The following is a 24,206-nucleotide window of genomic DNA, read 5'->3' as shown; positions in this document are numbered from 1 at the left end:
GGACAATTGTCTTTATTATTAGGATGATAAAAAAAAACTATAAATGGATAAAAAAAATTAGGATACTAAATTATCTCTTTGTTAATGAGACGGATGTCAATACTGTGTTATTCAACCCGTAGATATATGCTATCTACTCATAATTATTTTTATATATTTATTTTTACGAAATAATTATTAGGTTGTTTTATTTTAGTATATTTTTTAAAATAAAGTGATCCAAATAAAATTATTAATACAAAAGTTATAATTATTATAGAATTGTTTACAAATTTATTTTATATATTTTTTATTTTTCATTTAAGTTTATAAATTGAAATTATTTTTAAGAATATTTTTTTAAATTTTTATTTTGATACAATTCTTTCAAACTTACACTATATTAATATTTTAATAAATAATTTGATTTAAAATTATACTTAAAAATAATTTTTTTATTTAATTTTATTTTAAAGATTTAATTTTAAATAATTTCATTTAGAAATTTTATATATATAATTTTTTTTTTAATGAGATAGATAACTGTAGTGTATAGGGGTGGTCGGTTGGTTTGTATAGGGAAAAGGGTTGGTCGGTCAAGAGAAAACAGGATGAGTTGGCAAGAGGTATAATGGGAATTGATCGGGAAGGCTTGGGAGTCTATCGACATAGTTGGTGGACCGGTCGGATGAACTAAGAGAAAGTGTGAGTGTAAGGTAAAGGTATATTTGGATTGGTGAGGTGAATTCCGCGAGCATGCAGTTACAATTAGGGGGCGAATCTTGTGGGATTATGAATCAGCGGTTACAAGTAGTTAATGCCCATTACTTGAGTCTGATGCTTATAAATACAGAAACGTTAGCCAGGTATTTTACTTTTGATCCTATTGCATTTACACTGATTGCCTAGTGACTTTGTTGACTTGAGTGTCGGAGTGCTAACTTGCAGGTCACAACTGATTAGGTGTGAGAGATCTTCCGTATTTTCAGGAACAGTTTAGATTATGTTCGGTCTTGAGCCTTACATCTGAAACAATAACAAAACGAGTTTTTTTAGACAAATTAAATACATATAGTATACTATTCGTACGACTATTTTCATTTTTATCCTTCATCAAATAATGTAAGCAAAAACTTCATTTGGTACCAAATAAAAGAAATTGAATATGATATTATGATAAATTCACACAAGTATTTATTATTTTAGAAATTTTATAAAAATGATATTTTTTGTCTGGTTATGGTTATGAAAACATTTGAATGTTACGTATAATGACAGCTTAAATGCCTAATTTGTTGTTCGGTATGTTGTAAGAGTACAAAAATTTGCAAAAATAAAAGACAAAACAGTTTTATAGGAAAAAAGAAAGGAAGAGAAGATTTTAATTTATCGGAATTGTGGTGATACTAAAGGTGGGAAATAGCCACTAAAGAATTGTAAATGAAAATAATTTGTATATTAATAAACAATTCATTCTCATTTGAATAATGAAACACTAAGAAATTAGGCATGCTTGAAAGGTTAGAAAGTAGTTATATTAGTTGACGAAAGGAAAAACATGTATAAATCAAATTTAAAGATTAACAATAATCTAAATTTATTCATAAGAGAAATTCAACAATATTCTTCATCCATTTGAAATTTAGTCATTGCAAAATAAACAACACTATTGGATCAATATTATATAAAACAAAATTTATGAGATCCAAGAATTTGTCAAATGATTGATGAAAGTCCTATTAAAAATTAGTAAATATATTTAAATGTTTTATTATTATAATAGTATAAAAGTTAATTAAAATATTTACTTTTATAAATGCTTTGTATATTATTTTTTCCACTACTAGTATATATTGACTGAATATTTGTCTTTTGCCTAGTTGCCGCAGTGGATGATGACTCATGCTTTATTTTCTTTTGATTATTTAAAAAAAAAAATATTTTCTTTTGTCTAGTTGCTGTAGTGGATGAAACATGCTTTATTTTCTTTTGACTACTTTTTTTAAAAAAAAATTATTTTTCTTTTGCCTAATTGCTGTAATAGATGACTCATGCTTTATTTTCTTTTGACTACATTTTTTTCAAAAGGTTTATTTGTTTGTCCTTGCGTTATGAATTTAGCATAAGAAAATCTAGTCTTGCAGCTTTCTAAATTGATTCCAATGGCAGAGAGTTCTTCGTCATTAGCTGTGTCCACTTCTCCCACTAAGTATGATGTGTTTCTGAGCTTCAGAGGAGAAGATACGCGTTACAATTTCATCAGTCACTTTTATGACGCACTGCACAGGAACCACATCGAAGCATATATGGATCAGAGATTACAAAGAGGCGAAGAAATTTCGCCTGCACTCCAAACTGCGATAGAAGAATCAAAGATCTATGTCCTCGTTTTCTCCGAAAACTATGCATCTTCCACGTGGTGCTTGAATGAACTGATTAAGATACTTAACTGCAAGAAGATATATGAAAGGGATGTGATACCTGTTTTCTACAAAGTGGATCCATCAACTGTCAGGAAGCAGGAAGAAAGATACAAAGCAGCTTTCGATGAGCATGAACAGCGGTTTAAAGACGACATGGACAAAGTGCAAAGATGGAAGGATGCTCTAACCGAAGCTTCTGGACTCTCCGGTTGGGATTCAAACGTTATCAGGTCATTATATTTCTTACATCCACTTTTCAGATATACAGAATCTCTTTTCATTTACTAAAATCTGTTGATCTTATCATACTTCAAGCGTCTCTTTTTTTCCCCTTTTCTCAATGGGTCATGGATTTGATCATATAACTTTGTTATCGTTTAGTTTTGTACAAGTCTGTTCTCAGTATCAAAAGTCACAAACAGTTACTGTAGAACTTTTGTAATCTTGATTTTCAATTCTTAAACCAACCAAGCTAATATATAATGTCGTATACTTACTTTGAACATCTCTTCAATGATGTTCACTCTTCTGAATTTTTCTTTAGTTTAGTTTAGCTTTGTGCTTGAATACTAAAACTTTTTTTTTTTCAAATTATCTATCAGGTCAGAAAACACACTTGTTGAAGAAATTGTGAAAGATATTGTGAAAAAATTGGATCTTTATTCCATTAGTTATGATCAAGGAATTATCGGCATTGATAAACATATTGAAAGAATTCGATTCTTGATGCATTTTGAGTCAACAGATATTCGGATCATAGGAATTTGTGGCATGGGAGGAATAGGAAAAACTACAATTTCTGAACAAATATATCACACATTTGCAAAGCAATTTGATTCCAGAAGTCTTGTTTTAGACACTCAACAAAAAATAGAAAGAGATGGAATAGACACTGTCAGAGAAAAATACATGTCCGAGTACAGTGAAAGACTCAAACGAAAGAAGATTCTCATAATTCTTGATGATGTTACCGATTCAGTTCAACCTAAACAATTGTTAGGAAGGTGTGATAGTTTCGGACAAGGCAGTAGAATCATTATAACCAGCAGAGACAAACAAGTGTTAAAGAATGTTGGAGCTGATGACATCTACGAAGTTGAGAAGTTGAATGAACTCAATTCCCTAAAACTTTTTACTTTACATGCTTTTAAACAAAACTCTTCACAGGAAACAACGTACATGGACTTGGTAGAAGAGGTGTTGAGATATGCCAAAGGAATTCCATTAGCTCTCCAAATTTTGGGCTCATTACTTTATGGCAGAACAAGAGAAGCATGGGAAAGTGAGTTACAAAAGTTGAAAAAATGCCAACATCTTAAAATTTTTAGTATATTAAAATTAAGTTATGATGGGCTTGATGACGAGGAGAAGAATATATTTCTTGACATAACTTGCTTTTATAGGGGACACCACGAGAGTGAGGTAGTAGAAAGACTAGATGACTGTGATTTTTCTTCTACGATTGGAATGGATGTTCTCAAAGACAGATGTCTAATATCTATCTCTAATGGTAGAATTGAAATGCACGATCTAATACAAGAAATGGGTAAAGAAATTGTTCGTCAAGAGTGTCCTCAATATCATGAAAAACGCAGTCGGTTGTTTAAGGTTAACGAAATTCATGAGGTTTTAAAAAAGAACAAGGTATGTTCTATTGTCACTCAATTGAAAGAGTTACATGGATTTAATTTTTATAAATTGCAAACCACTTAGTTGTTACTAAACATTATGGAATATTTCACCTTTATTTATTTTCCAATTATATTGATTCACTTTTAGGGGTTAGATGCAATTCAGTGTATCTTACTACATTTGAGGGAAATAAAAGAAGTTATAATACATGGACAAGCTTTCGAAAAGATGGATAATCTTAGGATGCTTATAGTCAATGATTATGAAGATCTACACAAATCCAAAGTGGTTCTTGCATCATCTCTTGTAAGTCTGCCAGACACTTTAAAGATTCTTTTTTGGAAAGATTTTCCTCAAAGATCTTTACCACCGAACTTTTGTCCAGAAAATCTAGTGAGACTCGAAATGCCAAACTGCCATCTTGAACAACTTTGGGAAGAAGATCAGGTTTTTCAAGTTATCTATATTCCTTTATGTTCTAAACTTACAAGTATTTTTTCTGTACTATATATCTACATGTTTTCATTAACAATTCCTTTACTCCACATTATTTGTTTTGATACTTCTTTTATTAGACCCACTCAATTATGCATATATCATTACAATCATATTTACATGCTTCTAAAGATAATTATAAATCAAATATGTAGAACATGCATTTCATTTTATGGTCCATCGTTGCATTGTCTACCTATATTATATGTGAGGTATCTGGATAGAATACATTTTTTTTTTTACTTTAATTTTTTTGATTATATCACCATTGATGCATAAAACATTTTTTTTTTCTATAATGAGTGTTGTATTTAATATATACCCACAAAAGGCCAACACGCACCCATAAAAGGGAAAAGTGCACATAAGGTCACACTCAATGATGGTCATCAATGGGATCATCATATACAATATATAACATCATGTATAGCATACACTTGTGTATACATATTTATGCATCTTATAGTCATCATCGTTAACCTCATAGAATGACATTGTTTCCTAATTCAAAAGGAATATTTCTTTACTTAATGATCCCATTAACTTCAAGAAAAATAGATAAACTTCATTTTAGTTTTTCTTTATTATCTGATTCATTTACTTATTGTGGCAGAGTTTACCCAAGTTGAAAAGGCTCAACCTGAGTTATTCTCAGAAACTTACTAGAATACAAGACCTTTCCCTGTCCCCAAATATTGAAGAAATAATTCTGAATGATTGTCCAAAGTTGATTAAAGTTCACTCTTCCATATTACTCACCAAGCTCACTTGTTTAAGTTTAGATAGATGTCATAATCTCAATAGTGTAACTGTTCCCTGCAATATTCTATCCAGATCACCAGGATACATTAATCTTTCCTGGTGTCCCAAGCTTGTAATGTTTTCAATCGGTCAAACCCAAATATGTTATTCTCCACCATCGTCATCATCAATCTGTTCAATGTTCCCTCATGCGAAACTGGCGAGTCAATTGCATCATTCCATAAAGGCGAACTTGGCTAGACGTAAAAATCTCAGAAGATCCTGTTACAGTCCAATTTTCTCCATTACTTTTGACCGATCTTGGGAAGCAGATGAAGAAAAACAATTGACTAATAATAATAAATACGCATATGATGAAATGCGACTCACTGGAGGTCTACCCTTAAACTTTCTCAAGAATCTCTGTTTCATAAATCTCTCGAACTGTTTTTCCCTTACAATATTTCCATTTGACCTTTCTGAGATGAAATTCCTAAAGAAACTTTATCTCTGTGGTTGCTTAAAATTGCAAAATTTCCCCGAGGGCACAATGGAAAATTTAGCAGTAGGGCTTCAAGAACTGAGTTTGCGCAGTTGCTGGAATCTTGAGAGTATTCCATCTTCCATTGGAAGGCTCACCAGACTATGCACGTTAGACCTTTCCTACTGTGAATCACTTCAAACTTTTCCAAGCACCATTTTCAAATTGAAGTTGAGGAAACTTGATTTGTGTGGTTGCTTAAGGTTGAGGACCTTCCCAGAGATCACGGAGCAGACACAAACTTTTGCTCACATAAACTTAACAGAAACGGCTATCAAAGATCTGCCTTCCTCATTTGGCAATTTAGTTAATCTTCGATCCCTGCAGCTCAACAAATGCATGGATCTTGAATCACTCCCAAACTCCATTGTTAATCTAAAACATCTCTGTAAACTTGATTGTTCGGGGTGTGCCAAATTAACAGAAATCCCAACACACATTGGTAGCCTGTCGTCATTAATGGAACTGTCACTGAGTGAGAGCGGAATCGTGAACCTTCCTGAAAGCATTGCTCATCTTTTAAGCTTGAAATCACTTGATTTAAGTGGCTGCAAAAATCTTGAATGCATCCCACAGATTCCACCGTCTCTAAACCAACTGGTGGCATTAGATAGCCTATCCATTAGACAAGTGATGTCAAATCGAAACCTCTCAGAGTCAAAGGAGGGTGTCTTCAAATTTTATTTCACCAATGCCCAACAACTGGATTCAGGTGCTCGTGCTAACATTGAGGAAGATGCAAGGCTCAGGATGACCGATGATACATATAAGTGTGTGGTCTTCTGTTTTCCAGGGAGTGCAGTTCCTCATTGGTTCCCTTTTCGCAATAAAGGACCTTCAGTGAGTATAAATGAAGATTTAAGTTTCTGCAGCGATGACAGGCTCATTGGTTTCACTTTGTGTGTGGTTTTTGGATTGTTAGATACGAATGATATTAAAAGCAGATACGGTTCTTTTGGCTACAACCTAAAATTTGAATGTGATGATGATGGCACACAGATAATTCCAAATAATGATGTGTTAAACAACTATTTCACATGGGGTTATAGTCCCGGACTCCTTGATAAAGATCACATATTTATGTGGAAATTTAACTTGGAGAGTATAAGGAGGAGCGGCATGAACCTTAGGCTCAGTGATGCTCGCAGCTTCACTTTTGAGATCAGTCCATATGATTATAACTTTCAGTGGCCAGATTACGACTCAGTTGTGAATGAGTTAAAATCAGTTGTGACAATAAAAGAATGCGGAATGTGCCCTCTTTATAGCAGCCGAAGCAATGTTGCAGAGTCTTCAAGGGAAACAAAGGAGGATAGGAAGAGGAAGGCCGAAAGCGACTTAGTGGGCTAGTCTCTTGCTCTTTTGCTAATTGGTCTTCTCTTGGTGAGTGTGGCTTATCACCTTGTTAATTACAAGTTTCAAAAAGTTCAACTTTTATTATGAATTTCTCATTTTTAATTTATTTTCTTTTATTTACATTTTCAATGGCATTTTACAGGTGAGTTCCTTCAGACAAGATTTTGTAAGTTATTGTTAGATAGGGTTTGATGTAGACGTAAGTTGGGTTGCTCCGTTGTCCCAAAGTTACATTTTGTTGAAACTCTTTATGTATGGGCTTCGTTAACTTCTTTAGCATATTTAGCTTTCATTTGCAGCGAAGGCATTATGAAATCTTGAAGAGAGACATTTGAAAGGGTAATTCGTAATTATTATCGTATGGATTTCTCAGTTGCATTCTCTCTAATAAGATTGACTTATGCATTGTATGCGTCACTTAACGATTAACATACAATATAACTATGTTCAACTTTTACTCTCAGAAAACAACCGCTTTACTTTGTCAGTCTATTCTGTGTAAAGAGCCATGTCTTTGACATTTAAATTTTTAGAATACATTTGCTATAGTTGTTTTGTTCATAATTCTTTGTATCGAATTTCAAATGGTTTGATTCTTATCTTATTAGAACGCAGATTTAAAGTGTTTTCTTTTGATTACTAACTGTAATTTTTGAATCTCTGTGCTAATTACGGTTTAATTTTCAAAATCAAGTTTTTTTTTTTTTTCTGTGCTTCTTATTAGATGAGTTTGCTTTCCACTTCTTATTTCATATTTCTTAATTTATGATGCTTATTAGCTTTCCATAATTCAATGTAATTAACGTGTAAGATAAAAAAATAGAAGGCCACGGTTTTAAACAAAACTGAGGTGTAGAGTAGTAATTTTTAAAAAAAATTATACTAAATGGATAAAAAAATTTAGGATACTAAATTATCTCTTTGTTAATGGGACGGATATGAATATTGTGTTATTCAACCCATAGATATATGCTATGTACTCATAATTTTTTTTATATATTTATTTTTACAAAATAATTATTAGGGTGTTCTATTTTAGTATATTTTTTTTTAAAAAATAAAGTGATCAAAATAAAATTAGTAATACAAAAATTATAATTATTAAAGAATTGTTTACAAATTTATTTTATATATTTTTATTTTTCATTTAAGTTTATAAAATTGAAGTTATTTTTAAGAATATATTTTTTTAATTTTTATTTTGATACAATTCATTCAAATTTACATTATATTAATATTTTAATAAACAATTTGATTTAAAATTATACTTAAATAAGGATAGTATACTATTCGACACTTTTCATTTTTATCCTTTATCAAATAATGTAAGCAAAAACTTCATTTCGTACCAAATAAAAGAAATTGAATATGATATTATGATAAATTCACACAAGTATTTATTATTTTAGAAATTTTATAAGAATGATATTTTTTTTGTCTAGTTATGGTTATGAAAACATTTTAATGTTATGTATAATGACAGCTTAAATGCCTAATTTGTTGTTCGGTATGTTGTAAGAGTACAAAAATTTGCAAAAATAAAAGACAAAACAGTTTTATAGGAAAAAAGAAAGGAAGAGAAGATTTTAATTTATCGGAATTGTGGTGATACTAAAGGTGGGAAATAGCCACTAATTAAAGAATTGTAAATGAAAATAATTTGTATATTAATAAACAATTCATTCTCATTTGAATAATGAAACACTAAGTAATTAGGCATGCTTGAAAGGTTAGAAAGTAATTATAGTTAGGTGACGAAAGGAAAAACATGTATAAACTAAATCAAATTTAAAGATTAACAATAATCTAAATTTATTCATAAGAGAAATTCAACAATCCATTTGAAATTTATTCATGGCAAAATAAACAACGCTATTGGATCAATATTATATAAAACAAAATTTATGAGATCCAAGAATTTGTCAGATGATTGATGAAAATCCTGTTCACAAAAGGTAGTAACTATATTTAAATGTTTTATTATTATAATAGTATAAAAGTTAATTAAAATATTTACTTTTATAAATGCGTTTTATATTATCTTTTCCACTGCTTGTATATATTTTTTATAATACTTTTATTTTAACAATTATTAACTATCAAAGATATAAATTTAGATTCCATAATTATTATGTAAATTATTGAGTCTTCAATTGACTTAATATTTCTCTTTTGCCTCAATAATTATCTTTATTATCTTTTGACTCATGCTTTATTATCTTTTGACTACTTTTTTTTCAAAAGGTTTATTTGCTTGTCCTTATGCAATGAATTTAGCAGAAGAAAATCCAGTGCTAATCTCGTCTTGTAGCGTTCAACTTTTCCAAAAACTAACAGCTAGATAATTTTTCTGTTCACAAACTCACTCTTCTTCCGCTGCAGTGAGAGAAAGGAGAGAAAATTGAATCCAATGGCAGAGAGTTCTTCGTCATTAGCTGTGCCCACTTCTCCCACTAAGTATGATGTGTTTCTGAGCTTCAGAGGGGAAGACACGCGTTACAACTTCATCAGTCACCTTTATGATGCGCTACACAGGAACCGGATCAAAGCATATAGAGATGACAGACTACAAAGGGGCGAAGAAATTTCGCCTGCACTCCAAACTGCTATAGAAGAATCAAAGATCTATGTCCTCGTTTTCTCCGAAAACTATGCATCTTCGACCTGGTGCTTGAATGAACTGACTAAGATACTGAACTGCAAGAAGATATATGAAAGGGACGTGATACCGGTTTTTTACAAAGTAGATCCATCAACTGTCAGGAAGCAGGAAGAAAGATACAAAGCAGCATTCGAAGAGTACGAACAGCGGTTTAAAGACGACATGGACAAAGTGCAAGGATGGAAGGATGCTCTAACTGAAGCTGCTGGACTCTCCGGCTGGGATTCAAACGTTATCTGGTCATTATATTTCTTACATCCACTTTTCAGATATTCAGTATCTCTTTTCATTTACTAAAATCTGTCGATCTCATCATAGTTTAAGTGTTTCTTTTTTCCCCTTCTCTTAATGGGTCATGGATTTCATCATATCACTTTGTTAAATAGTTTAACTTTCTACAAGTCTGTTCTCCAGTATCAAAAGTCACAAACAGTTACTGTAGAACTTTTGCAATCTTGATTTTCAATTCTTAAACCAACCAAACTGAAGATAATGTCTTATACTTACGTTGAACATCTCTTCAATTATGTTCACTCTTCTGAATTTTTCTTTAGTTTAGTTTAGCTTTGTGCTTGAATACTAAAACTTTTTTTTTTTCAAATTATCTTTCAGGTCAGAAAACATACTTGTTGAAGAAATTGTGAAAGATATTGTGAAAAAATTGGATCTTTATTCCAGTAGTTATGATCAAGGAATTATCGGCATTGAAAAACATATTGAAAGAATTCGGTTCTTGATGCATTTTGAGTCATCAGATATTCGGATCATAGGAATTTGTGACATGGGAGGAATAGGAAAAACTACAATTTCTGAACAAATATATCACACATTGGGAATGCAATTTGATTCCAGAAGTCTTGTTTTAGACACTAAAAGAAAAATAGAACGAGATGGAATAGACATTGTCAGAAAAAAATATATGTCTGAGTACAGTGAAAGACTCAAACGAATGAGGATTCTTATCATTCTTGATGATGTTACCGATTCAGTTCAACTTAAACAATTGCTAGGAAGGCATGATAGTTTTGGACAAGGCAGTAGAATCATTATAACCAGTAGAGACAGACAAGTGTTAAAGAATGTTGGAGCTGATGACATCTACGATGTTAAGGAGTTGAATGATCTTGATTCTCTAAAACTTTTTAGTTTACATGCTTTTAAACAAAACTCTTCACAAGAAATAACGTACAAGGACTTGACAGAAAAGGTGTTGAGATATGCAAAAGGAATTCCATTAGTTCTCCAAACTTTGGGTTCATTACTTTATGGTAGAACAAGAGAAGCATGGGAAAGTCAATTACAAAAGTTGGAAAAATGCCAACATCTTGAAATTTTTAATGTATTGAAATTAAGTTATGATGGACTTGACGAGGAGGAGAAGAATATATTTCTTGACATCGCTTGCTTTTACAGGGGAGACGAGGAAAGTGAGGTAGTAGAAAGACTAGATGAATGTGGTTTTTCTTCTAAGATTGGAATGGATGTTCTCAAAGACAGATGTCTAATATCTATCTTTGATGGTAGAATTGTGATGCACGATCTATTACAAGAAATGGGTCAAGAAATTGTTCGTAAAGAGTGTCCTGAATATCCTGGAAAACGCAGTCGATTGTTCAAGGATGAGGAAATTCATGAGGTTTTAAAAAAGAACAAGGTATGTTCTATTATCACTCAATTGAAAGAGTCACATGGATTTACTTTTCTTAAAGTGCAAACCACTGAGTTATTATTAACCATATGGAATATTTCATGTTTATTTATTTTCTAATTACATTGATTTACTTTTAGGGGTCAGATGCAATTCAGTGTATCTTATTAGGTACTTGGGAAATAAAAAAAGATGTTATAGTAGATGGACAAGCTTTCCAAAAGATGGATAATCTTAGGATGCTTATGCTCTCTGATTATTTATCTTATGAGCCTCAAAGCGAATCCAGAGTGTTTCTTGCATCGTCTCTTGTAACTCTACCAGACACTTTAAAGATTCTTTATTGGAAAGGTTTCCCTCAAAGATCTTTACCACCGAACTTTTGCCCAGAAAATCTAGTGAGACTCGAAATGCCACACTGTCATCTTGAACAACTTTGGGAAGAAGATCAGGTTTTTCAAGTTATCTATATTCCTTTATGATCTAAACTTAATTACGAGTATTTTTATGTACTATACATCTAAATATGTTTTCATTAGTAATTCCTTTGTGCCTACTCCATATTATTTGTTTTAAATCTTCTTTTCTTAGATCTACTCAATTGTGCATATATCATTACAATCATATTTAGCATGCTTCTAAAGATAATTAAAAATCAAATATGTAGAAGATGCATTTCATTTTATGGTCCATGATTGTATTGTCTATCCATATTATGTGTGAGGTATCTGAATAGAGTGCTTGTTTTTTTTTTACTTTATAAGAGATATTTGTGTGTAGATAATTTATTCTAATGTATAAAAGATATTGAAATGTTATCTTTTTCTTCTGTATTATTTGAAGCACCCCTGTTTAATACAATCATTCTTGCTTATAACTACTAGATATATTACTAAAAAGAATTATCTTGTTCTAACTTTATTCTCAAAATTATTTAAATATAAATGTACATAACCTATCATTAGTATATATTTTGGAAAATTCGTTCTCAATTTTTTAGGTCAAAATAGTTTTTTCCACTTATGATAACTTCATAGTCATACCTTCTTCAACCTCTCACCATTTCATACTTTAATTTTTGTGGTTATATCACCATTGATTCCTAAAACATCTTTTTTCTATAATAAGTTTTGTATTTAATATTTCCGTCATAATACAACCTTAGATATCCGTCACCACATGCTCATAAAAGGGTCAAAACATATCCATATATAAAAGGCCAAAACACACTCATAAAAGGGCAAAATGCATGTAAGGTCACTCATAATTGTCATCAATGGAATCACATACAATATATAACATCATGTATATCATACACTTGTGTATACATATTCATGCATCTTATACTCATCATCAGCCTCATAGAACGACCTCGTTTCCTAATCCAAAAAGGAAGATTTTTTTACTTCAATGTTCAAAATAACTTGAGTGACAATCCTTCTTAATAAACCTTTTGTGACTTGAATAAATATATCTAAAGGAGAGAGACTTCGATCTTTTCTCTCTCTAACAGTTTAACAATGCTACTTGTTGTAATATTTAATAAGTTCCTGAAACATAAAACACATTATTTCTCTGATTAGAAATTTAAGATAAGTTGAAAATCCTATATTGTGTAAAAATGAATAAGACGGAAATAATATAAGAACTACAAACCGATTATGTTAAAATTTTAGATTAAAAAATATGTTTTAATATCTAATATGAGTTTATTTATTGTTCATTTATGCCAATTATCCTTGAAGTTTTTACGTGGTATTATAAATTTAAATATTTTAGTGAAGCTTTTATTAATTTTATTTATTAATATGTTGAGAAATAAGCAAAATAACATTCATATCATATGATTAATTGAAAAATTAAACAAGTGAAATATATAAATTTAATATCTTATTTACAAAATATAAAAGAAATTGAAACTAACTTAATTAAATAAATTTAAATTTATTAAAGACTTAAACTTAATTAATCTAACTTTTTATTATCATATAACTTTAATATAACCTATAATAAATTATGTATTTAATAAATCACGGAAAGATGGATTTATACATTGTCTGCATCACTTAACATTAACATTCAACTTACCTAATGTTCAATTTTAACTCACTTTTTCAGTTTATTCTTATTCTTATTTAAATTTTTACAATATATTTTTATTAGAAAGAAGAAGAAAGATGAGAGAAGATAAACAAAGGTAAATATTTGATACATGCATAATATAAAGTATTTCCACATTGTCATCTATTATAAATTACTTTCATCAAGTTGGAATTATTAGGATGTAAATTTAGATAGGAAAGAAAACATGTTAAATTTTGTGAATTTTTATAACAAGTATCAAATTTATAGCCACTATAATTTTGTTTGTTCAACGTAAACTCAACAGATAATGTAAGTAGGAGTTTATTGAAGAAAAATAGATAAGCTTCATTTTAGGTTTTCTTTATTACCTTATTCATTTTCATTTTGTGGCAGAGTTTACCCAAGTTGAAAAGGCTCGACCTGAGTTGGTCTTCGAAACTTACTAGAATACAAGATCTTTCCATGTCACCAAATATTGAAGAAATAATTCTCAATTATTGTCGAAAGTTGATTAAAGTTCACTCTTCCATATTACTCACCAAGCTCAGTTATTTAAGTTTAGATGAGTGTCATAATCTCAAAAGTGTAATAATTCCCAGCAATATTCTAACCAAATCACCAGGATTGATTCTTCTTTCCCGGTGTGGGGAGCTTGAAATGTTTTCAACCACTCAAACCCAAATATATTATTCTCCACCATCATCATCATTAATCGGTCCTCATGTCAAACTGCGGCGTCAACGTCGAAATTCCTTTAACGAGCTCCAGTCTTTTGCTAGCCTTCCCTCGAGATTCTATTCCAATGAAATTTTCTCCATTACTTTTGACCGATATTGGGGAACAGATGAAGAAAAAGAAGTAACTAATGATGAAATGCCGATACAACTCACTGGAGGTGTGTCGTTAAACTTAAGTCTCAAGAAGCTCTGTTTAATAGATCTCTCGCACTGTTCTTCCCTCACAACATTTCCATTTGTCCTTTCTGAGATGAAATTCCTAAAGAAACTTTTTCTCAGTGGTTGCTCAAAATTGGAAAATTTCCCCGAGATTGAGGACACGATGGAAAATTTAGCGATTCTAAGCTTAAACAACACAAGCATAAAGGCACTCCCTTCATCCTTGGGGCGTTTGGTAGGGCTTCAAGAACTGAATTTGTACGGTTGCAGGAATCTTGAGATTATTCCATCTTCCATTGGAAGGCTCACCAGACTATGCAAGTTACACCTTACCAACTGTCATTCACTTCAAACTTTTCCAAACACCATTTTCAAATTGAAGTTGAGGAAACTTGATTTGTATCGTTGCTTAAGGTTGAGGACATTCCCAAAGATCACCGAGCAGGCACAAACTTTTTCTTACATTGACTTATCAGAAACTGCTATCAAAGAACTGCCTTCCTCATTTGACAATTTGGTTAGTCTTCGATCCCTGCAGCTCAACAAATGCAGGAATCTCGAGTCACTTCCAAACTCCATTGTTAATCTAAAGCATCTCTGTAAACTTGATTGTTCGGGGTGTCACAAATTAACAGAAATCCCAAGACACATAGGTCGGTTGACGTCATTAATGGAACTGTTACTGAATGATAGCGGAATCGTGAACCTTCCTGAGAGCATTGCTCATCTTTCGAGCTTGAAATCGCTTGATTTGAGCGATTGCAAAAGGCTTGAGTGCATCCCACAGATTCCATCATGTCTAAAACAACTGGTGGCATTGGATTGCCCATCCATTAGACAAGTGATGTCAAATCGAAACCTCTCAGGGTCGAAGGAGGGTGTCTTCAAATTTCATTTCACCAATGCCCAACAACTGGATTCAGGTGCTCGTGCTAACATTGAGGAGGATGCAAGGCTCAGGATGACCGACTATGCATATAGGTCTGTGTTCTTCTGTTATCCAGGGACTGCAATTCCTCATTGGTTCCCCTTTCGTGGGAAGGGATGCTCTGTGACTATAAATGAAGATTTAAGTTTCTGCAGTGATGACAGACTCATTGGTTTCGCTTTGTGTGTGGCTTTTGGATTGTTTGATAGCAATGATATTAATGGTAGACGTGGTTCTTTTAGATACCGCCTAAAATTTGAATGTGATGATTATGGCACACAGATTATTCCAAATAATGATCTGTTTCAGAACTATTTCAAATGGAATGGTAAAAACAGATTTGTCAATCAAGATCACACATTCATGTGGAAATTTAACTTGGAGAGTCTAAGGAGGAGCTGCATGAACCTTAGGCTCTGTGATGCTTGCAGATTCACTTTTGAGATCATTCGATATTACGGAGAAATGGTGAGAGAGTTCCGATCAGTTGTGACAATAAAAGAATGCGGCTTATGCCCTCTTTATAGAAGCGGAAGCAATGTTGGAGAGTCTTCAATGGAAACAAAGGAAGACAGCAAGAGGAAGGCAGAAAGCTACTTATAGTGGGCTAGTCTCTTGCTTTTCTGCTAATTGGTCTTCAGTTGGTGAGTGTGGCTTATCACCGATACTTTTTAATTACAAGTTTCAAAACGTTCAACTTTTATTATGAATTTCTCATTTTTAATTTTTATTTTATTTACATTTTCAATGGCATTTTGCAGGTGGGTTCCTTCAGTAGTTGACAAGATTTCTAAGATATAGTTTGATGTCGACGTTGAGTTGATCCGTTGTCCCAAAGTTGCATTTTCTTGAAACTGTTCACTTATCGGCTTCGTTAACTTCTTTAGCATATTTGGCTTTCATTTGCAGCGAAGGCATTATGAAAGCTGCATTTCATTATGGAAAATGTTTCTTTGACACTCCAAACTTAAAAAATTCCAATTTTACGACAGCTACTGTTTATGGAAATTGAATATGATATGATTGTATTTGGTTTGTGCATGGGGCTGTAAAACCATATAATCGTTTGCTTGGTTAACGTGGAAGAGTGAAGATGATAACAAGTTATTTGTTGTTGATCTTCGTTTATTCTTGTTTCATTTGAGTGGGTGATGGTTAATTCTTTATATCTGTAGTTTGACAATAAAGTTGAAGACAATTTATTTGAATTTATATAATATATACGATTTTTTTCAAAGCTATACAAAATATCTAATAATAAAATTATATGAAATCCATTATTCTTTACAAAAATAAAGTGTAAATTAAAAACTCAATCTCAATTACATATCTTTATTGTAAAAATAAATTATAAAAAAGTGGAAAATAAATTATTAACAATTAATACCCTTAGCTGTTCCAAAATTTTTGTAAGAGTTAACTATGTTTTTATTTTTTTTAAAAAGTTGTTCCTTTTTAACCTTCAAATCACAGCCATCAATGGGGCACCTGCACCGCCAGCAAGATCAAGCATCAACCTCACACAACTAACCACTACAAGCACACAAAATCACTGACGATATCACTCTGCAGCTAACAAAAATACGAGAATATGAAAATCGATTATTCCTAAAATGTAGAGAAAGAAGACTCGATTCTCCATTCTTGCTATTCAACCTATTAAAGACTACAATAGACAGACTAAAATATACGTAACAAACTAATATAAAGATACCAGAATATCAAAGATTAAAATACACATAACCAACGAATATAAAAATATCAGAATATTAAAGACTAAAATAGACGTAACGAATGTATATAAATATACCGGAATAAACTGTAATTAGTACATGATTAGTATTAATGTTTTGAGTCATAAAATTAAACATAAATATATATTCATAAACAAATGACTATTCTATGCATATTAATGTTTTCTTTGAAAGATCCATTATAATACAATAAAACATAATTATGCTAATCATATTATAATAATAATGATATTTTAAATATACATCAATTATAATTATCAAAATAACAATAATGTAATTTGCAATTAAAATATTTAGTTAGTTAAAACCGGTAACAGGAGCTTTAGGATGGATCAATCTGCAATTGTACCCTTTCGATTTCTGCATCCAATTCAGGTAAGGTAAGGTAGTCTCATTTTTTTAATTATTTTAATCCATTATTCATGTCACAAGCCAAATTGCAGCGGATACATAAAATCTCTAAATTTAATAATTAGGTGTATAAATCAATTTAAAGAAAAACATAAATTAAGGTTCATGTTAATTTTATAGAGCAATTCCTAAATTTATAATAGAGTTTATCTTAATTTGAAAATTAAAATCATAACAAGAGACAATCATAAATCTTTGATATTATATGTAGGCTAAGTTGTAGTTTTCTTAAGTTATTAGTTTATTTTTCAAAATTACTTTATAAAATTAAGATTCATGTTTCTCACCTATTAACATGAATAAATCATAACAGTGTATTTTATATTGATTTATGAAAAATCCAATGAAAATATATTTTTCAATTTCTCTTATTTTTTAACTTCGTTTTTCTAATTATCTTTTTATATTTCTTTCTCCTCTCATTTTTTTTAAGAACTTTATGGTCAAACCAGAAACAAATCCTTTATCCCTTTTATTAAAAAAAACATGGATTAAGAAATTTTTTTATTTTATTTTATTATGACTTCTCATCATCAAAATCATAATTATAATAATAATAATAATAATAATAATAATAAAATAACATTTTATAATATTTCACATTAGTCATATAAAAAAATTAATTCTTTAGTTAATTATAACAAATCAGTCCTGTCTTCTGGTTTGACTTATATAAAGGAAAGAAAAAAAAAAAGCTTTGGTTTCACGGTTATACGAAGAAACAAAAGAAAAAGGCTTTGGCTTTACGGTTCTACGAAGAAACAACAGAAAAAAAAAAAGCTTTGCTGCACGATTATACGAAGAAACAAAAGAAAAAAGCTTTTTGCTTTTGTTTAATAATTGAATCAGTGCAGACCAATGTATAATTGGTGAGCCGCTTTACAAGGAACTACCTCATTTTTTTGAACGCTATAAAAAGTATTTAATAATAAAGATATATGAAATCCATAATTCTTTTAAAAAAAATTGTAAATTAAAACCTCAATCTCAATTACATGTATTGGTAATACAAATAAATTATATAAAAATGAAAAATAAGTTTTTGATAATTAATGCCCTTAGCTGCTAGAGAATTTTTTAAATTTTACTTATCTTTTACAAGGAAAAGGTATATTTTGCTTAAAAGTTTTAAAAAATTACCCATTTATAAAAAGAAGTCTTATTTTGCCGACTTAGTTGCTGTACTCGACAACTAATGCTTTATTTTTTGGAAAAAGATTATTTCATATTTGTGGCTTGCTTTTCATCATGTGTCGTAGCAGCAGAGTTGACTTTGGATGGAAATGGTATAAATATATACTTTGGTTTCTAAATTGATAGTATAAAAATTTTTAGAATCCAAGAGCTTGAGAGTTGCAGAGAAAGGAGAGAATTGATTTTAATGTCAGGAAGTTCTTCATCATTCGCCATGTGTACTTCTCTTACTAGGTACGATGTGTTTCTGAATTTCAGAGGAGATGACACGCGTGACAACTTCATTAGTCACCTTTACGCAGCATTGCAAAGGAAGCACGTTGAAGGATATATTGATTACAGGCTACTCAGGGGAGAAGAAATTTCACCTGCACTGCAAACTGCAATAGAAGAATCAAAGATATATGTCCTGGTTTTCTCTGAAAACTATGCATCTTCGACGTGGTGCTTGAATGAACTGACTAAAATACTGGATTGCAAGAAGAAATATGGAAGGGATGTGATACCCGTTTTCTACAAGGTTGATCCATCAACTGTCAGAAAACAGGAAAAGAGATACAAAGAAGCATTTGAAGAGCATGAACTACGGTTTAGGGAAAACATGAACAAAGTCCAAGGATGGAAGGATGCTCTAACGGAAGCTGCTGGACTCTCCGGCTGGGATTCAAACGTCACCAGGTCATTATATTTCTTACATTCACTTTTAAGATAATCTCAGAATCTCTTTTCATTTATTAAAATTGTGTTGATCTCATCATAGATCAAGTGTTTCTTTTTTTCATTTCTCATAGTCGGCCATGGATTTGACCATATCTCTTGTTACAGTTTAACTTTTTACATACCAGTCTGCTTCCTATCATCAAAGTCACAAACAAACAACTAATTCCTGTTTCTATAAATAATTTCAAAACTTTTAACTCTTTCAAGTAGAGGTAGTTTGAATGATCTTACTTTAAATTATTTTATTTTTCAAGTGTATTATTTGAATAAGGTCATTCAAAATTAATAATTTTTCATTTTTCTTATTAGGATAAAATGTTTCGATTACTATCAAATTGAAAAAAAAAACTATTTAAATATTAAATAATTGTTAAAATTAAAAAAACATTANTATTTGTTATTTTTTTATAGTCAATCTTTGATTAATGTTATTGTTTTTGTTAAAGTTCTTAAAAAAAATTTACATTTTATATTTGCAATGTTTTTTCTTAATTTACATTAAATGGGATTATTTTCAACTTATGAAATTATAAACCCAGTCAAATTTAAGTAAGATAATATTATATTAGGGCCATATCAAATCAAATTGAGTTTGGTTGAACAGAATAATATCCAGACTTAGGTCGATCTAAACTATAAAAACCGAAATATACATTTAAAAATAAAGAATTTTAAATTCTTACGTTTTAAGTGAAATATCTAAAAACAAAGTTAGAATTTATGCGATATTGATTAGTAATATCTAAATCAACCAAATTAATATAAGAAGATAACGTGTATAAAATGTTAAACTTTTTAATTGATTACATATATAATTTATTTATTTTTATCTAGAACTCAAAGCTTGAATCCATCCATGAATTTATTCAATGATGTTTACTTTTCTTGGCTCTGTATTNTTCTTTATTTTAGTTATGTCTTTGTGCTTCAATGCTAATACTTTATTTCCCAAGTCATTTTCCAGGCCAGAATACAAACTTGTTGAAGAAATTGTGGAAGATATTTTAAGAAAACTAAATCGGTATTCCATCAGTTATGATAAAAAAATCATCGGTATTGAAAAACACATAGAAGGAATTCAGTCCTTGTTGCATTTAGAGTCACCAGATGTTAGGATCATAGGAATTTGTGGCATGGGAGGAATAGGAAAAACTACGATTTCTGAGCAATTATATCACACATTGGCAATGCAATTTGATTCCCATAGTCTTATTTTAGATGTTCAAGAAAAACTACAAAAAGAGGGAATATATAATATCATAAACAAATATAAGTCTGAGCTTCTAAAGGAAACATCATCCACTCATTTATCATATTACAATGGAAGACTCAAACGAACAAAGGTCCTCCTCATTCTTGATGATGTGACAGATTCAACTCAACTTAACAAATTAATGGGAGAACGTGATAGCTTTGGGCAAGGCAGTAGAATCATTATGACCAGTAGAGATAGACAAGTGCTTAAGAATGCTGGGGCTGATGATATCTACGAACTTAAGGAGTTGAATTTTCATGATTCTCTAAAACTTTTTAACTTACATGCTTTTANACAAAATTCTTCANAAGAAATTACTTNCATGGACTTGTCAGTAAAGGTGTTGCGATATGCAANAGGNGTTCCNTTAGTTCTCCAAATTTTGGGTTCATTGTTATATGGCAGACAAAGAGAAGCATGGGAAAGTCAGTTGCAAAACTTGGAGAAGTGTCAAGATCATAATATTTTCAATGTATTAAAATTAAGTTACGATGGGCTCCGTGAGGAGGAGAAGAATATATTTCTTGACATTGCTTGCTTTTATAGAGGACACGGGGAAATTGTAGTAGCAGAAACACTAGATGATTGTGGTTTCTCTTCTAAGATCGGAATGGATGTTCTCAAAGATAAATGCCTCATATCTATTTCGGATGGTAGAATTGTGATGCACGATCTAATACAAGAAATTGTTCGTAAAGAGTGTCCCGAGCATCCTGGAAAACGTAGCAGATTGTTCAAGGCTGAAGAAATTCGTGATGTCTTAAGAAAGAACAAGGTACATTTTATCATTACTCAATTGAACAAGTCACATAGATATACTCTCTGATAAATTAATAATCACTTAGTTGTTAAACTACAATGCTACATTTCATATTTAGTTTTTTTCATAATTACATTGATTTACTTTCAGGGGTCAGATGTAATACAATGTATATTACTAAATGAGAATAAAATGGAAGAAGTTGAAGTACATCCAAACACTTTCGAGATGATGAACAATCTTAGGATGCTTATGATCTTTCCTTATTGTTGGGGTCAAATCATATCAAACGTGGTTCGTGAATCATCTCTAGTAAGTTTGCCACACACTTTGAAGATTCTTTGTTGGAATAATTTCCCTCAAAGATCCTTGCCATCAAATCTTTGCCTACAAAATCTAGTGAGACTTGAAATGCCAAAGTGCCGTCTTGAACAACTTTGGGAAAGAGATCAGGTTTTTCAAGTTATCTATGTTCCCTTACTTTTTAAATTTTTTAAGATAAAAATAAATTCTACAAGCATGTTTTATGTATTGTACATCTACATGTTTGCATTGGAAATTTCTTTGTACCCTCTCCACTTATTCGTTTTGATATTTCTTTCATTAGAATCACACATTTATACATAATCATAAGCGTCATTCTTAGCACGTTTTTAAATATAATTATAAATCTAATAGAGTATTTAGAAGAGTTTGCATTTGATGCATATCGTTTTTAAATATAATTATATATCTTTTAACAGTTGTATTTATGTAAAATATAGAGTCAATAGATAATGTAACTAAGAGTTTACCGAAGAAAAATAGAAAAAATTGCTTAAAACTTTATTTTAGTTTTTCTGTTACCTGATTCATTTACTTTTTGTGTCAGTATTTACCCAAGTTGAAAAGGCTCAACCTGAGTTATTCTCCAAAACTTACTAGAATACCAGACCTTTCTCTTTCACCAAATATTAAAGAAATAATTCTGAGTCATTGTGAAAGGTTGATTCAAGTTCACTCTTCCAGATTCCTCAGCAAGCTCAGTTGTTTATTGTTAGATGGTTGTTATGGTCTGAAGAGTGTAACAATTCCCAGCAATATTCTAACCAGATCACCAGGATTGATTCTACTTTCCGATTGTCACGAGCTTGAAATGTTTCAAACATATGAAACTCAACCGTGGCCTTTTACATTATTATCATCAATGTGGGAAAGAGACAACCCTAGATATGGTCGTTATATACCTTTCACAAGACTCGATCCTAGTGAAATCTTCTCAATTACCTTTGATAGATACGAGGAGGAAGAAAAAGAAGTGATTAATAATCATATATACTTACAATGTGATGAAGTGCTGACGAAACTAAGAGAAGGTGTACCCTTAAACTTTCAAAGTCTGAAGAAATTCTGTTTCTTAGATGTGTCTTACTGTTCTTCCCTTTCAACCTTTCCATGTGACCTTTCTGAGACGAAATTCCTGAAGCAACTTTGTCTCCGTGGTTGCTCAAAATTGGAAAATTTCCCCGAAATTGAGGACACGGTGGAAGGTCTAGCGGTTCTCATCTTAGACNNCACAGCCATACAGGCACTACCTTCATCCTTGTGGCGTTTGGTAGGGCTTGAACAACTGAGTTTGCGAGGTTGCAAGAATCTTGAGATTATTCCATCTTCCATTGGAAGCCTCACCAGACTATGCAAGTTAGACCTTACCTCNTGTCAATCACTTCAAACTTTTCCAAACACCATTTTCAAATTGAAGTTGAGGATACTTGATTTNTGTGGGTGTTTAAGGTTGAGCACCTTCCCAGAGATCACGGAGCAGGCACAAACTTTTTCTCACATCAACTTAAAAGAAACNGCTATCAAAGAACTGCCTTCCTCATTTGGCAATTTGGTTAATCTTCGATCCCTGCAGCTCAACNAATGCACTGATCTCGAATCACTCCCAAACTCTATTGTTAATCTAAAGCGTCTCTGTAAACTTGATTGTTCGGGTTGTGCCAAATTAACAGAAATCCCAACACACATTGGTCGTTTGTCTTCATTAATGGAAATGTCACTGAGAAAGAGTGGAATAGTGAACCTTCCCGAAAGCATGGCTCATCTTTCAAGCTTGAAATCGCTTGATTTAAGCGATTGCAAAAAGCTTGAATGCATCCCACCTATTCCACCATTTCTAAAACAACTCGTAGCATTGGATTGTCCATCCATTAGAAGAGTGATGCCAAATTCTCTTGTTCGAAACCTCTCAGAGTCGAAGGAGGGTGTCTTCAAATTTCATTTCACCAACACCCAACAACTGGATTCAGGTGCTCGTGCTAACATTGAGGAGGATGCAAGGCTCAGAATGACCGACGATGCATATAGGTCTGTATTCTTCTGTTTTCCAGGGACTGCAGTTCCTCATTGGTTCCCTTTTCGTGGTAATGGACCTTCAGTGAGTATAAATGAAGATTTAAGTTTCTGCAGCGACGACAGGCTCATTGGTTTCGCTTTGTGTGTTGTTTTTGAACTGTTAGATACGAATGATATTGAAGGTAGATACGGTTCTTTTAGTTACAACTTAAAATTTGAATGTGATGATGATGGTACACAGATTATTCCAAATAATGATGTGCTAAACAGCTATTTCGAATGGATTCATAAAGACAGACTTCTTGATCAAAATCACACATTCGTGTGGAAATTTAACTTGGAGCCCCTAAGGACGAGTGGCATGAACCTTAGGCTCTGTGATGCTACCA

At 31.4% G+C, this 24,206-nt stretch overlaps 3 protein-coding genes across 3 annotated transcripts; all 3 read left to right on the top strand.

The window, feature by feature from the left end:
- Positions 1-2,135: 2,135 nt before the first annotated feature.
- Positions 2,136-7,700, top strand: LOC106764986 (TMV resistance protein N-like). Its single transcript, XM_014649493.2, has 5 exons — positions 2,136-2,632; positions 3,005-4,046; positions 4,182-4,481; positions 5,143-7,194; positions 7,310-7,700. Exons 1-4 carry the CDS (start codon positions 2,142-2,144, stop codon positions 7,159-7,161), a joined length of 3,852 nt encoding a protein of 1,283 aa, XP_014504979.1. The 5' UTR covers positions 2,136-2,141; the 3' UTR covers positions 7,162-7,194; positions 7,310-7,700.
- A 1,725-nt stretch (positions 7,701-9,425) lies between these two features.
- On the top strand, positions 9,426-16,523 carry LOC106760965 (disease resistance protein TAO1-like). Its single transcript, XM_014644457.2, has 5 exons — positions 9,426-10,068; positions 10,442-11,483; positions 11,618-11,929; positions 13,956-16,030; positions 16,148-16,523. Exons 1-4 carry the CDS (start codon positions 9,578-9,580, stop codon positions 15,987-15,989), a joined length of 3,879 nt encoding a protein of 1,292 aa, XP_014499943.1. The 5' UTR covers positions 9,426-9,577; the 3' UTR covers positions 15,990-16,030; positions 16,148-16,523.
- A 2,409-nt stretch (positions 16,524-18,932) lies between these two features.
- LOC106756113 (TMV resistance protein N-like) lies at positions 18,933-24,202 on the top strand (the record flags this gene model as incomplete). The annotated part of the gene is made up of 5 exons (XM_022786883.1): positions 18,933-19,423; positions 20,430-21,524; positions 21,631-21,639; positions 21,726-21,933; positions 22,352-24,202. Coding segments are annotated over exons 1-5 (3,654 nt in total), but the record flags the coding sequence as incomplete, so codon positions are not given.
- Positions 24,203-24,206: the final 4 nt, after the last annotated feature.

The sequence above is a fragment of the Vigna radiata genome, chromosome 1 (genome assembly GCF_000741045.1).
Source record: "Vigna radiata var. radiata cultivar VC1973A chromosome 1, Vradiata_ver6, whole genome shotgun sequence".
NCBI classification, from domain to species: domain Eukaryota; kingdom Viridiplantae; phylum Streptophyta; class Magnoliopsida; order Fabales; family Fabaceae; genus Vigna; species Vigna radiata.
The sequence above is the reverse complement of the archived record's forward strand: the minus strand, read 5'-3'. Positions and strand labels throughout refer to the sequence as shown.

Bases quoted from the DNA above. Each gene is read 5' to 3' on its own strand.
- LOC106764986 (XM_014649493.2), top strand. From the start codon at position 2,142: ATGGCAGAGAGTTCTTCGTCATTAGCTGTGTCCACTTCTCCCACTAAG. The intron at 2,633-3,004 runs GTCATTATATTT...ATTATCTATCAG, and splicing joins TGGGATTCAAACGTTATCAG to GTCAGAAAACACACTTGTTG. The intron at 4,482-5,142 runs GTTTTTCAAGTT...TTATTGTGGCAG, and splicing joins AACTTTGGGAAGAAGATCAG to AGTTTACCCAAGTTGAAAAG.
- LOC106760965 (XM_014644457.2), top strand. From the start codon at position 9,578: ATGGCAGAGAGTTCTTCGTCATTAGCTGTGCCCACTTCTCCCACTAAG. The intron at 10,069-10,441 runs GTCATTATATTT...ATTATCTTTCAG, and splicing joins TGGGATTCAAACGTTATCTG to GTCAGAAAACATACTTGTTG. The intron at 11,930-13,955 runs GTTTTTCAAGTT...ATTTTGTGGCAG, and splicing joins AACTTTGGGAAGAAGATCAG to AGTTTACCCAAGTTGAAAAG.